Genomic DNA, 10,975 nt, shown 5'->3' on the forward strand with positions numbered 1-10,975 from the left:
TATCGGTGGTTACTTGTTGTGAATAGGCCCTAGGGAGAGGGAAACGTTCTGGCTGGGTTAGAGAGGCTCTGATGAGCGGGTTCTATCTGATCCGAAAACCCAAGCAGAACAAGTGGGACCTGAAGTTCCAGTGGGCACAACATCAGGGCAACCTGTCCGATCACGTCCAGATCTCAGAGGGCACTGCACAACAACTGCAGTGGTGGCTCACGAATCGCGATTGGGTCAATGGCAGATCCCTCTCCCTTCCCCCAACCGTAACACACAGTGGTGACGGACGCGTCCCTTCTGAGATGGGGCGGCCATTTGGGAGAGGCGGAGATCAGAGGACTCTGGTCTCTGGCAGAGTCCCTGCTCCATATCAACCTACTGGAGCTTAAGGCGAGCCGGCTTGCACTGAAGGCATTCCTTCCCTCTGTCAAGGGGAGAGTAGTGCAGGTCTTCACAGACACCACTGCCATGTGGTCCTGCAACAAACAGGGCGGGATGGGGTCGTGGACCCTATGTCAGGAGGCTCTGCATCTCTGGACATGGCTGGAACATCAGGGTATTTCCCTGGTGGTTCATCACCTGGCAGGTTCTCTGAGCGCCAGGGCGGACGAACTCCGCCGCCGGTGCATGATGGATCACGAATGGCGTCTGCACTCGGACGTGGTGGTGCAAGGTCTCTTTCAAAAGTGGGGAGAGCCTTGGTTAGACCTATTCGCCACCGAAGAGAACGCGCAATGTCATCAGTTCTGTGTGTTGAAATTTCCAAGGCGGCACTCGCTAGGCGACGCTTTTCATCGCGAGTGGAGTTGTGCTCTATGTAGGAGAGTAGGGTCTGCTTTCTATGTTCACCCCAACTTTTTGCTTTTGCTTTACTGGTTTTCGACTTAGATGTGGCTGTGGGCCTGCTAATCAGACCCACAGCCCTGCTGTTCTCTCTCTAAATTTATACTATGTACTTTAGGTGCATAACTCATTTGGATAGGATCACCTTATTGGCCCCTGTATAGTGTACCTTAGGTACCCAGGGCATAGGTGTACCCTAGGCCTACCAGGGGCTGCAGCATGTATTATGCCACCCCTGGCCTGGCCTTCCATTATGACACAACTGGCTGATCACTCAGCTGGGGCAAGGTCGTGTAATCACTCCTTGCTTAGGTGTAGTATTCCTATACCTATCTTACATATAGACACATGTGTACCTATCAGCCACTCCTATGGCAGGCCTTAACAATCCTGGAGGCAGAGTGCTTGGTAACATGTGAGATGGTGCTCTAGCATGAGCTGAGCCTGTCTGCAGCTTTCGGAACCATGTCCTTATAGCTGTTCTATGATATAGCCTACCATATACTCTTAAAGTGCCTTATAATCTTAAACGGTTATAGTAACTATGGTTTGGCTTTATCAAAACATGTCGTGTAAGGTGTCTAACACTTTGGAATAATACCCCCATCCCATTTCTGGGGATGAGGATATTATCCCTCCCTTCTAGAGGGAGAAGACATGTGTGAGAAGTTGGCCTGATGTATGATGTCACTAGTTCTAGAGTACACCTTATATCAGTCCAAACAACCCTTATGGTGATTGGTTGTAAAGTCAACCTTATAGACCAGCTATCCTAGTGGTAGCATGGCCAAGAGCAGTCTTAGGCTAAACTCTGAATGGCATGTGAAGCCAGCTGTCGGGCGGCGACGTGGGCCTCACTGCACACGTTCGCCAAGCACTATTGCCTGGACAGCCAAGTCCGGAGAGATGGCTTCTTTGGCCGTTCTGTTCTCCAGGACTTTCTGGTGTGATCTTGGTTCGCAGACCCTCCACCGGGGTTGGTATTGCTGGGGTATCTATTTTAAGGTGAGGAATCTAACTAACGTGTTTCTTTCAGATGAACAAGTTACTTACCTTCGGTAACGATGTATCTGTAAGAAACATTAGTTAGATTCCTCACCGACCCACCCATCCTCCCCGCTCTGCGAACCGACATCTAGGGTTAAGGTCATCCTGTTCAGGGCACTAGACTTTTTGGCACCAGTGTCGGTCTCCTGCATGGCTCTGCGTTCCTGGGGCGGAAAGCTATGTACAAGAACTGACGTCAGCGTGCGAGGGTGGCGTCTAAGTACTCCGACGTCATTCCGGCGCATGATGCCAACAACAGACGCGGAGCCGCAGTCGACGCCTAGCGACGCGCAAGGGGTATTGCTACAAAAAATCTTTCCGGATCCAGCCTGACGCCTGGGGATATTCTAAGGTGAGGAATCTAACTAACTAATGTTTCTTACAGATACATCGTTACCGAAGGTAAGTAACTTGTTCATCGGGCAGAATATCACTCTGCCAACCTTCTTTCCGCCTCCGCATCCCTTAAAAGAGGACGAGAGGCTCCCCGTCTAGACCCAAAACATGCGCTCTCATTCTACCTGAACCTGCACACAACCGTTCCGGGTGGAGGATCAGCTCTTTGTTGGCGCCAAGAAAGGTCGGGCCGTGCACAAGCGGACCATCTCTAGTGGGTCGTTCCGTGCATAAAGGCTTGTTATTCTTTGGCTAAAAAGGAGCCGCACTCTATCAGGGCGACGGCAGCTACTAGTGCTTTGGGACAGGGAGTTCCCTTGCGTGACATCTGTCAGGCAGCTATGTGGGCCTCGCTGCACACGTTTACCAAGCATTATTGCCTGGACAGCCAAGTCCGGAGATACGGCTTCTTTGGCCGTTCTGTTCCCCAGGATTTTCTGGTGTGATCTTGGTTCGCAGACCCCCCCACCGGGGTTGGTATTGCTGGGGTATCTATTCTAAAGTAAGGAATTTATCACTACGTGTTTCTTTCAGACGCACAAGTTATTTACCTTCGTAATGATATATCTGTAAGAAACATTAGTAGTGATAGATTCCTTATCGCCCCACCCATCCTCCCTGTTCTGCGAACTGATTTTTAGGGTTAAGATCATCCCTTTCAGGGCCCTAGTTTCATGGCACCAGTGGTCTGTTTTTTGCATGGCACTGCGTTCCTGGAAAGTCGTGTACAAAACTGACGTCAGCGCACGTGGGCGCATTTAATTAGCTTCAAGGACGTCATCTCAGCGCCAACTACGCCTACCGACGCGCAGGGGTACTGCTGAAGAAAACTTTCCAGATCCAGTCTGACGCCTTCGGGTAATTCTAAGGTAAGGAATCTATCACTACTGATATTTCTTACGGATATATTGTTACCGAAGGTAAGTAACTTGTGCATCTGTAAGAAACATAGGTTAGTTATAGATTCCTTACCGCCCCACCCATCCTCCCCGTTCTGCGAACTAATTTCTAGGGTTAAGGACATCCTTACAGGGCCCTAGTTTTGTTCACCCGTGGTCAGTGTCTTGCATGGCTCTGCGTTTCTGGCGCTGTATTGCATTTGCCATTTTACACGTTACACGTGCTAAACTGCATATTGACCTCGATTCCATGTGATGCTCTGGTCTTCCATTTTGTTGCATTGCATCTCCATTTTGTGCTGCTTTGCCCTGTAGTTACACTTCAGCAGTAACATAAACATGTTTTTTACGTAAACCAGTACAAGCTGGTGCGAGACATACCTTGTGAGGTTATTTTGTACCCTGAGTTTGTTTTTGTGCATTCTATGCTTATCTCTAGGACATAGGGAGGATGCGCTGTGCAAGGCTCTCCAAGGCCGGAGATAGGGAAAGGAATTTCTTTTGCCTCGGCGCACCGAAACAGAATCTGGCCAGGTCTGTATGGGTGGATCTGACGCAGAGATGCGGCCAGCACCTATGATGGATATATGGGCGAGAACGCCTGCTAGAGGGTTCTCGAACGTGTTGATTTAACTATAAAAAGCGGTGTCCGTGGGGTGGAGCTCAGGAACTCAGTCTTGGAGTGGACGCACTCGCGGGACGACTTTGGTGCCCGGAGAGATTACTTCCTGTGCCCCAGTCTCTACAGGGTTCCCGACTTGGTGTTTTCGGTGCTTGGCCAGGGATGTTGAAGACTCCGGTGCAGACGCATCTGGTGAGGTGCTTTGTACATGAACTGTTTATATATCTATATTCAAGATCTCATATTTGTATATGTATATATATATATATATAGTGTGGTGTATTCATTGTTTCACTTGGTGCCTAAGACCCTTATTAGCTTCAGTGACTTATTGCCCTTGTCTACGATACTAATAAAGCTCATTTTACCTCCAGAGGAGTGGTGGAGTTTCTGTGTAAGTGATGTGCGTAAGTTTAGAGTTTCTGTGTAAGTAAGTGGTGTGCGTAAATTTAGATTACACAAGTGGGCAAGGCAATACATTTTGGCGTAGTCGGGCAGGATACGTAAATAACGCGGGTAGGAACATGTTTAAAAAGAGGAAATGTGGTTTTGGTTCCTTGGCACCAAGTGAAATTCCTTTTGCCCCCATGCAAATTCCTGGATGGGAAGCGACGCCGTACTCCGCGCTGGCGCGTGAGTATTCTAAAAGCACAGGATTAAGTGAGAGCTGGTTTGACTGTTTGGGCGAAGCAACGCCATAAGATGTTTTAAATTGTTTACAGAAGGTTCCCGTGGAAAAAGGTAAAGAATTATATACAGTGAGCCGCCGAGGTTGGGCTCTGTTGCATGCCTATCGTCAAGTTTTTGACAAATGCTTATCTCTGCAGCGGGAACAGTTGCGCTTAGAAAAACAACTCGTTGAAGCTAAGAATATGTCGACGATGCTTTCCTGTCAGATTAAGCTATTACAAGACAAATTAGAAACATATCAGACTATAGCAGAACGGGCTGCAGTCCGTGTCGCTGAACACAGATACAGGAAAATGAGTGGTAGAGTGAGTAAGCGAAAAGTCCATTTAGCGATTGCCAAAGCAGGCTTAGATTTTGATCCATCCACCTTGGACTCTAACATCTGGGAATCATCAGAGGTCTCCTCAGAAGGAGAGCAGCCTTTTCAGAGAGAAAGACAGGAGGAGGTAAATAATAGCAAGAGAGTGGAAGTTCAGGCCATTCTAAGACGGAAACTTCAATCCAGTCCACAGCACCTGGACGGGGTTATGTTAAATAGTCTGGAGGATTTTACTCAACAGGAGATCAGTGATATTTTAGAAAGATTTAGACAGAAGTCTGGCGAGGCACTATTAACTTGGATGGTGCACCTCTATGATCAAGGCGCTTCTGGAGTAATGTTAGACAGTGGAGATGCTGCCAAATTTTGCATTCTCAGTACTGATCCCACTGTGCAGGGACATTTTCGGAATTACAATGGTAATGACCAAATTACCCTGTTGCAACTAGCAGCGCAGGGATGTGGTTACAGGTATCCCACAGAGTCAGACTGGCCCGGGAATGAAAAACCATGGTTCACCCTGAGAGATGCCATGCAGAGAATTAAGGAGGAGGGAATGAAGCTGGCAATCCTTACAGGTGAGGCGCATGATTTGGCGGGTCAGAGAATGACTGTGTCAGTACGGAATAAAATCATTCATTTAGCACCCCCCGCATACAAAACGGTGATAATGACTTTGTTGATTAACCAAACTGGTAATACCATAGGAGAAGTAGTTGAGGCGATCCGTGAGTTGGGAGAGCTTGGGGAGTGGAACAAGCCAGACAGGGCTTCGCGCTCAGAGTCCCGCACTGACAACAACCGAGTAACCCGACGTGATATGTTTTTGGCGCTGTTAAAGGATGGGGAGATTGATGGTATTGAGACCAAAAGTATGTGGGAAATGTACCGTAAGCGAGGACTGGATAAGAAGGACGGGAGTAGGCATGTGAATAGAAAGGATAACAAGTAAGTAAGTCGTAGGGAGCAGAGTCTGAGGAGGAACACAACAAAGCAAGTCAGGAGAGAGAGAGAGAGAGGGAATCTCATGTGAAAGTGACAAAAGAGAAAGGTTGGGACCGAGATTGCACAGATTCAGATGGGGACCGGGAAGAGGAGGAGTTGTTCCCTAAGGATTACCCGACATTGCATTCAGATCTGCGCCGGGACCTGCACCGGGCAGATACAGAGCTGCGCAGGAGAAAATTAGATTAGGAAATGGGCTAAGCTCATAGACCGCATGTGAGGGTTGAGATCTATTGGAAAAATAGAAACGTTCAGGAGGTGCGGGCTTTAGTAGACACCGGAGCGGAGGCCACGTTGATACATGGCAATCCACGAAAATTTAAAGGACAGTATTTTACTTTCACAGGTTTGGGTGGACAGGAGACACCAGCAGTGCAAACGGTAATTCAGATGAAAATAGGCAGACTTCCAAAGAGAGCATACACTGTCTTGATTGTGCCCATTCCAGAGTACATTATTGGTATTGACATTTTGAAAGGTATGACCCTATATTTAGATGACGGATGCTATCAGTTTGGGTCAAAGCAGTACCTCTCTGTGGCTGCTGTGCTTGAAGATTCCCCCAGTGAAGGTGCCCCAAGCAACAAAAGTGGTTCACATGAAGCAGTACAGGATCCCAGGGGGACATGATGAGATTACCGCAACCATACGGGACTTGGTGGAGGCGGGGGTGATGAGACCGGTTACCACGGCGTGGAATAACCCTGTGTGGCCCGTGCGCAAACCGGATGGAAGCTGGCGTATGACTGTTGATTACCGCGAGCTGAATAAGCTTGCGCCCCCGTTGACAGCCGTGGTCCCCGACACCATCACTTTGATTGAGAAAATTCAGAAACACAATGGGACATGGTATGCGGCACTTGATATTGCTAATGCTTTTTTCACGATTCCAATTGCCCCAGAGTCCCAGGAACAATTCTCCTTCTCGTGGAATGGTAGGCAGTTCACATTCCAATCTTTGCCCCAGAGGTATTTACATAGCCCTACAATCTGTCACCGGTTGGTGGCAGAGCATTTGGATGAGGTGTCAGTTATACCTGGGGTACAACTTTGTCATTACATTGATGATGTGTTGATTCAAGGAGAGACCCAAGAACAGGTGCAGGCTCAACTAGACAGAATTGTAGAGCATTTGCAAAGCAAAGGGCGGGTGATTAACCCAGAGAAGGTGCAGGGACCCTCCCAGAGTGTGAAGTTTTTAGGTATTCAGTGGCATCAGGGGCATAGAGAGGTGCTGCCACAAGTAAGGCAAAAGATCAAGGAGTTTGCAGTGCCGCGAAACAGGAAGGAGGCGCAGCGTTTCATTGGATTGTTTGGTTTTTGGAGACAGCACATTCCCCATTTGAGTCAGATCTTGGTCCCTCTGTACAAGGTTACACGGAAGAAGCATGAGTTTGAATGGGGGGAGGCCCAGCAACAGGCATTTGAGTCAGCGAAGGAAGCTATACAGCGTGCCCTGGCTCTATGGCCCATACGAGAGGGAAGCATTGATTTGAATGTAACAGTCCAGGATCAGTATGCGACCTGGAGCCTGTGGCAAAAACAGGGGAGACAGAAGGTGCCCCTAGGGTTTTGGACAAAGAAACTACCTGATGCTGGAGAGCGGTACACTCCTTTTGAAAAGCAGTTGTTCGCATGCTATTGGGCTCTGGTGGATACCGAGCAATTAACCCTGGGGCACAATGTATTTTTGAGACCTGAAATTCCTATCATGCAATGGGTGATGAGCTCACCCAAGACACGCAGGATTGGGCATGCACAGGAGGCTAGCGTCATAAAGTGGAAGTGGTACATACAAGACAGAGCACGAGTGGGTCCTAAAGGTACCGCAGTGCTGCATGAGCAAGTGGCGTAGACTCCAGTAGCAGATGCAGAAATGTTGCAAGATGTACCCAGAGTACGAGAGTCCCCAGTGAAATGGGGCGGGCCATTCTCAGAGTTGTCCACGGAGGACAAAAAGCATGTGTGGTTTACAGATGGCTCAGCCAGATATGTAGGGACCAAGAGACATTGGAAGGCGGTGTCATACAATCCTGTGACCAAAAAGTTGCTGTCGACTACTGGAGAGGGAAGAAGTAGTCAGTTCGCAGAATTGTACACGGTTTACCAGGCTTTAAAGCAAGAGCTCCCTGGTACATGTCACATTTATACTGATTCATGGTCTACGGCCAATGGGTTAGCCACTTGGCTTCCCACATGGCATGCTCATAATTGGATAATTCACAATAGGGAGGTTTGGGGAAAGGAGTTGTGGCAGGAGATTTGGGAATTGTTGTCCCAGAGTACAGTCACAGTTTATCATGTTGATGCTCATTGCCCGACTGACTCACTAGAGCATTGGTGCAATTCCTTTGCAGACCAAGAAGCGAAGATTCGTGAAGCTGAGGTGGCGACGCAGGATTCTGACTTGGTGGGCATGGCTAAATGGGCGCATCAGAAAAGCGGACATTTGGGCGAGCGAGCCACTAGCAGGTGGGCAGAAAGTAGAGGGATGTGTATTCCCCTAGATTTGATTAAAACTTCGATCATTCACTGTCCCGTTTGTCAGCATACCCAACACAGACCGGTTCCGCAGGTAGTGAGGGGCCAGCTAGGCAGAGGGTAGTTGCCAGGGCAAATATGGCAAATTGATTTCATCGGGCCAATGAGTCGAGGATGTCAGTATGCATGCACGGTGGTGGATACCTATTCTGGCTATCTCATCGCCTTTCCATGTAAGAGAGCAACCCAGTCTAACACTCTGAAAACTTTGAATTTGTTGATTTTGTATTACGGAATTCCTTTGCAGGTCCAGAGTGACAATGGGTCACACTTTAAAGGAAAGATGGTGCAAGATTTTTGTTTGCAGCATAACATTGAGTGGATCTATCACATACCCTACTACCCACAGGCAGCGGGTTTGATTGAGAGAATGAATGGTTTGTTGAAAGAGCAGTTGAAAAAGTTGGCTGATGGGTCATTGAAGGGGTAGAGGGATCACTTGTCTGATGCATTGCAAATTTTGAACAACCGACCCCTTGCCAATGCAGAAACTCCTTTAATGCGCATGTTGACCCCAGCTTTACAGATCAAGCCCCATGTGGCCACAAACACGATTCTGTACTGGGAGACAGCTCCCGGAGCTTTAGCTCCATATCGTGCCACACCAGAGGCTGCTGGTCTTGATTTACATGCCCTGAAACTCTATTGATTGCAACCACGAGACATTACCTTGATTGAGACAGGAATTGGAGTTCAAATTCCCCCAGAGCATTTCGGACTGATCGCTCCTCGATCTGGACTTGCCCTTAAAGGCATCCAGGTTCTGGGAGGGGTGGTCGATGCCGATTACCAGGGGGAGATCAAAGTTATTCTATTGAACAGTGGAGACAATGATCTGATTGTGCAACCCGGTGACCGAGTTGCCCAAATGGTCATCATGCCGGTTTATGGAGGAAATGTCATGAAGGGGACGGCCCCAGCCCTTCTAACTGTGTGAGGAAAGGGTGGGTTCGGATCTACTGACAAGAACCCAGGTGCGAAAGTATGGGTAGAGTCCCCAAAAAAACCTCCTGAACCTGCAGAACTAATCGCTAAGGGAAAGGATAATATCCTTGTCATCATGAGACCCGGACATAAAGTGGGAAAATGTACCTGCTGAAAAATGTTATTTACGAGAGTGATTATACCAGTTTGTTTTCTGTTTCTAGATCACAGTATGGCTTGCCGCTGCGATGCTTGCGCTGTGTGGTCTGTGTTTGGGCGTGTCCGGAGGGGTCCGGGAGGGCCCGGGGATGCCGAAGGGGATTAACCGCCCGAGTCGGATGACAGCATTGTTGCAGCAACCGGATAACATCTGGACCTACTTGGCCGGGAATGTGCTGAACACTTCCCACTTCTGTATGAGAAATCTTCAGAGTACAGCTGATATGATATCCACTTGTCTTGTTGCCGTACCTACCCCTGCACGTGTGCTTCTGCACATCTTCAACCAAACTAACTTTGATGGGGTAGTGGAGGAAACTGATGTTCAAACACATCTGAGTCTTACTGTCGTTTTTGCCCGGAGGTTACAGATAACCTCTGGAGGAACATGACGAGTATTGTTACCTACAACATCACTACTGGAGACGTTTGCTATCTACTAACTTGTGACCCTGCCAAAATTGGCAAGTGTGGCCAATTGAAGCTAGAGAAAAGCACACAATTGACCACTGATCAACAAACATTATGTCAGTCACAACATGACAGCTTTTGCAGTAATGTTACCAATCATATAGTCTGTAATCATACAGTATTAACCGCTAGCCATATTAACCATGTGAAATTATCTAAGGGATGGCTGTTCTCGTGCGGCAATATTTCATACACTTACATACCAGCTAATATAACTGGAGGACCTTGTGCCTTATCACGATTAAGTCTTATGCTTTTTCCCATGCATTCTGTCACACATATTCGCTCTTCTAGAGCAGCTGTTCAATTACCTGAGGATTGTGACTTCAATATTGACTTGCTTTCTAGAGCAGAGTATACTAGCTTGGCTATTTCCATTGTAGGAGTGCCAGGATTGTCCGTTTATAATGCAAGAACTATTGCTAAGCTTGCCTGTTTAATTGTGAAGAATCTCAATCATACTTCTGCTGCTTTAGCTGATTTGTTATTATATGTTCAAGGAACGAAAAAAGCTGTTTTGCAGACTAGGGCAGCTGTGGACTATTTGTTGTTAAAACACAACCGCGGTTGCGAGGACTTTGATGGACTCTGTTGTTTCAATTTATCTGATCATTCTACATCTATCCATGCGCATATTAATGCTTTAAAAGATTTAGTGAAAGGGGTCACCCAAAACGCTAATCAAGGATGGTGGGATTGGTTATTTGGGTGGCTGCCTAACTTTGAACAGCTTCGTTATATCTTGGGTGTTATCGTAGTGCTTATTTATGTCTCTATTTCATTATGTTGTTGTATTCAATGAATTCCTAATCTTCTCTCCCTTCTTCGTCCCAGATCCATAGTATTTAGGCCAATGGGATATGATGGGTGAATCGAGGGTCAAGGGGTGGAATGTATTGCATTTGCCATTTTACACGTTACACGTGCTAAACTGCATATTGACCTCGTTTCCATGTGATGCTCTGGTCTTCCATTTTGTTGCATTGCATCTCCATTTTGTGCTGCTTT

At 47.6% G+C, this 10,975-nt stretch overlaps 1 protein-coding gene and 1 pseudogene across 1 annotated transcript; both read left to right on the forward strand.

Annotated features, from left to right (window-relative positions):
• Positions 1-4,679: 4,679 nt before the first annotated feature.
• Positions 4,680-5,759, forward strand: LOC146870355 (Friend virus susceptibility protein 1-like). The gene has a single exon (XM_085642900.1). The coding sequence runs from the start codon at positions 4,680-4,682 to the stop codon at positions 5,757-5,759; it is 1,080 nt and encodes a 359-aa protein (XP_085499026.1).
• A 2,443-nt stretch (positions 5,760-8,202) lies between these two features.
• Positions 8,203-10,769, forward strand: LOC146870356 (uncharacterized; annotated as a pseudogene).
• The last annotated feature ends 206 nt before the right edge of the window (positions 10,770-10,975 follow it).

The sequence above is a fragment of the Triturus cristatus genome, chromosome 1_1 (genome assembly GCF_964204655.1).
Source record: "Triturus cristatus chromosome 1_1, aTriCri1.1, whole genome shotgun sequence".
Classification (NCBI taxonomy): domain Eukaryota; kingdom Metazoa; phylum Chordata; class Amphibia; order Caudata; family Salamandridae; genus Triturus; species Triturus cristatus.

Excerpts from the sequence above, each read along its gene's own strand:
- LOC146870355 (XM_085642900.1), top strand. The coding sequence starts at position 4,680 with ATGCTTTCCTGTCAGATTAAGCTATTACAAGACAAATTAGAAACATAT.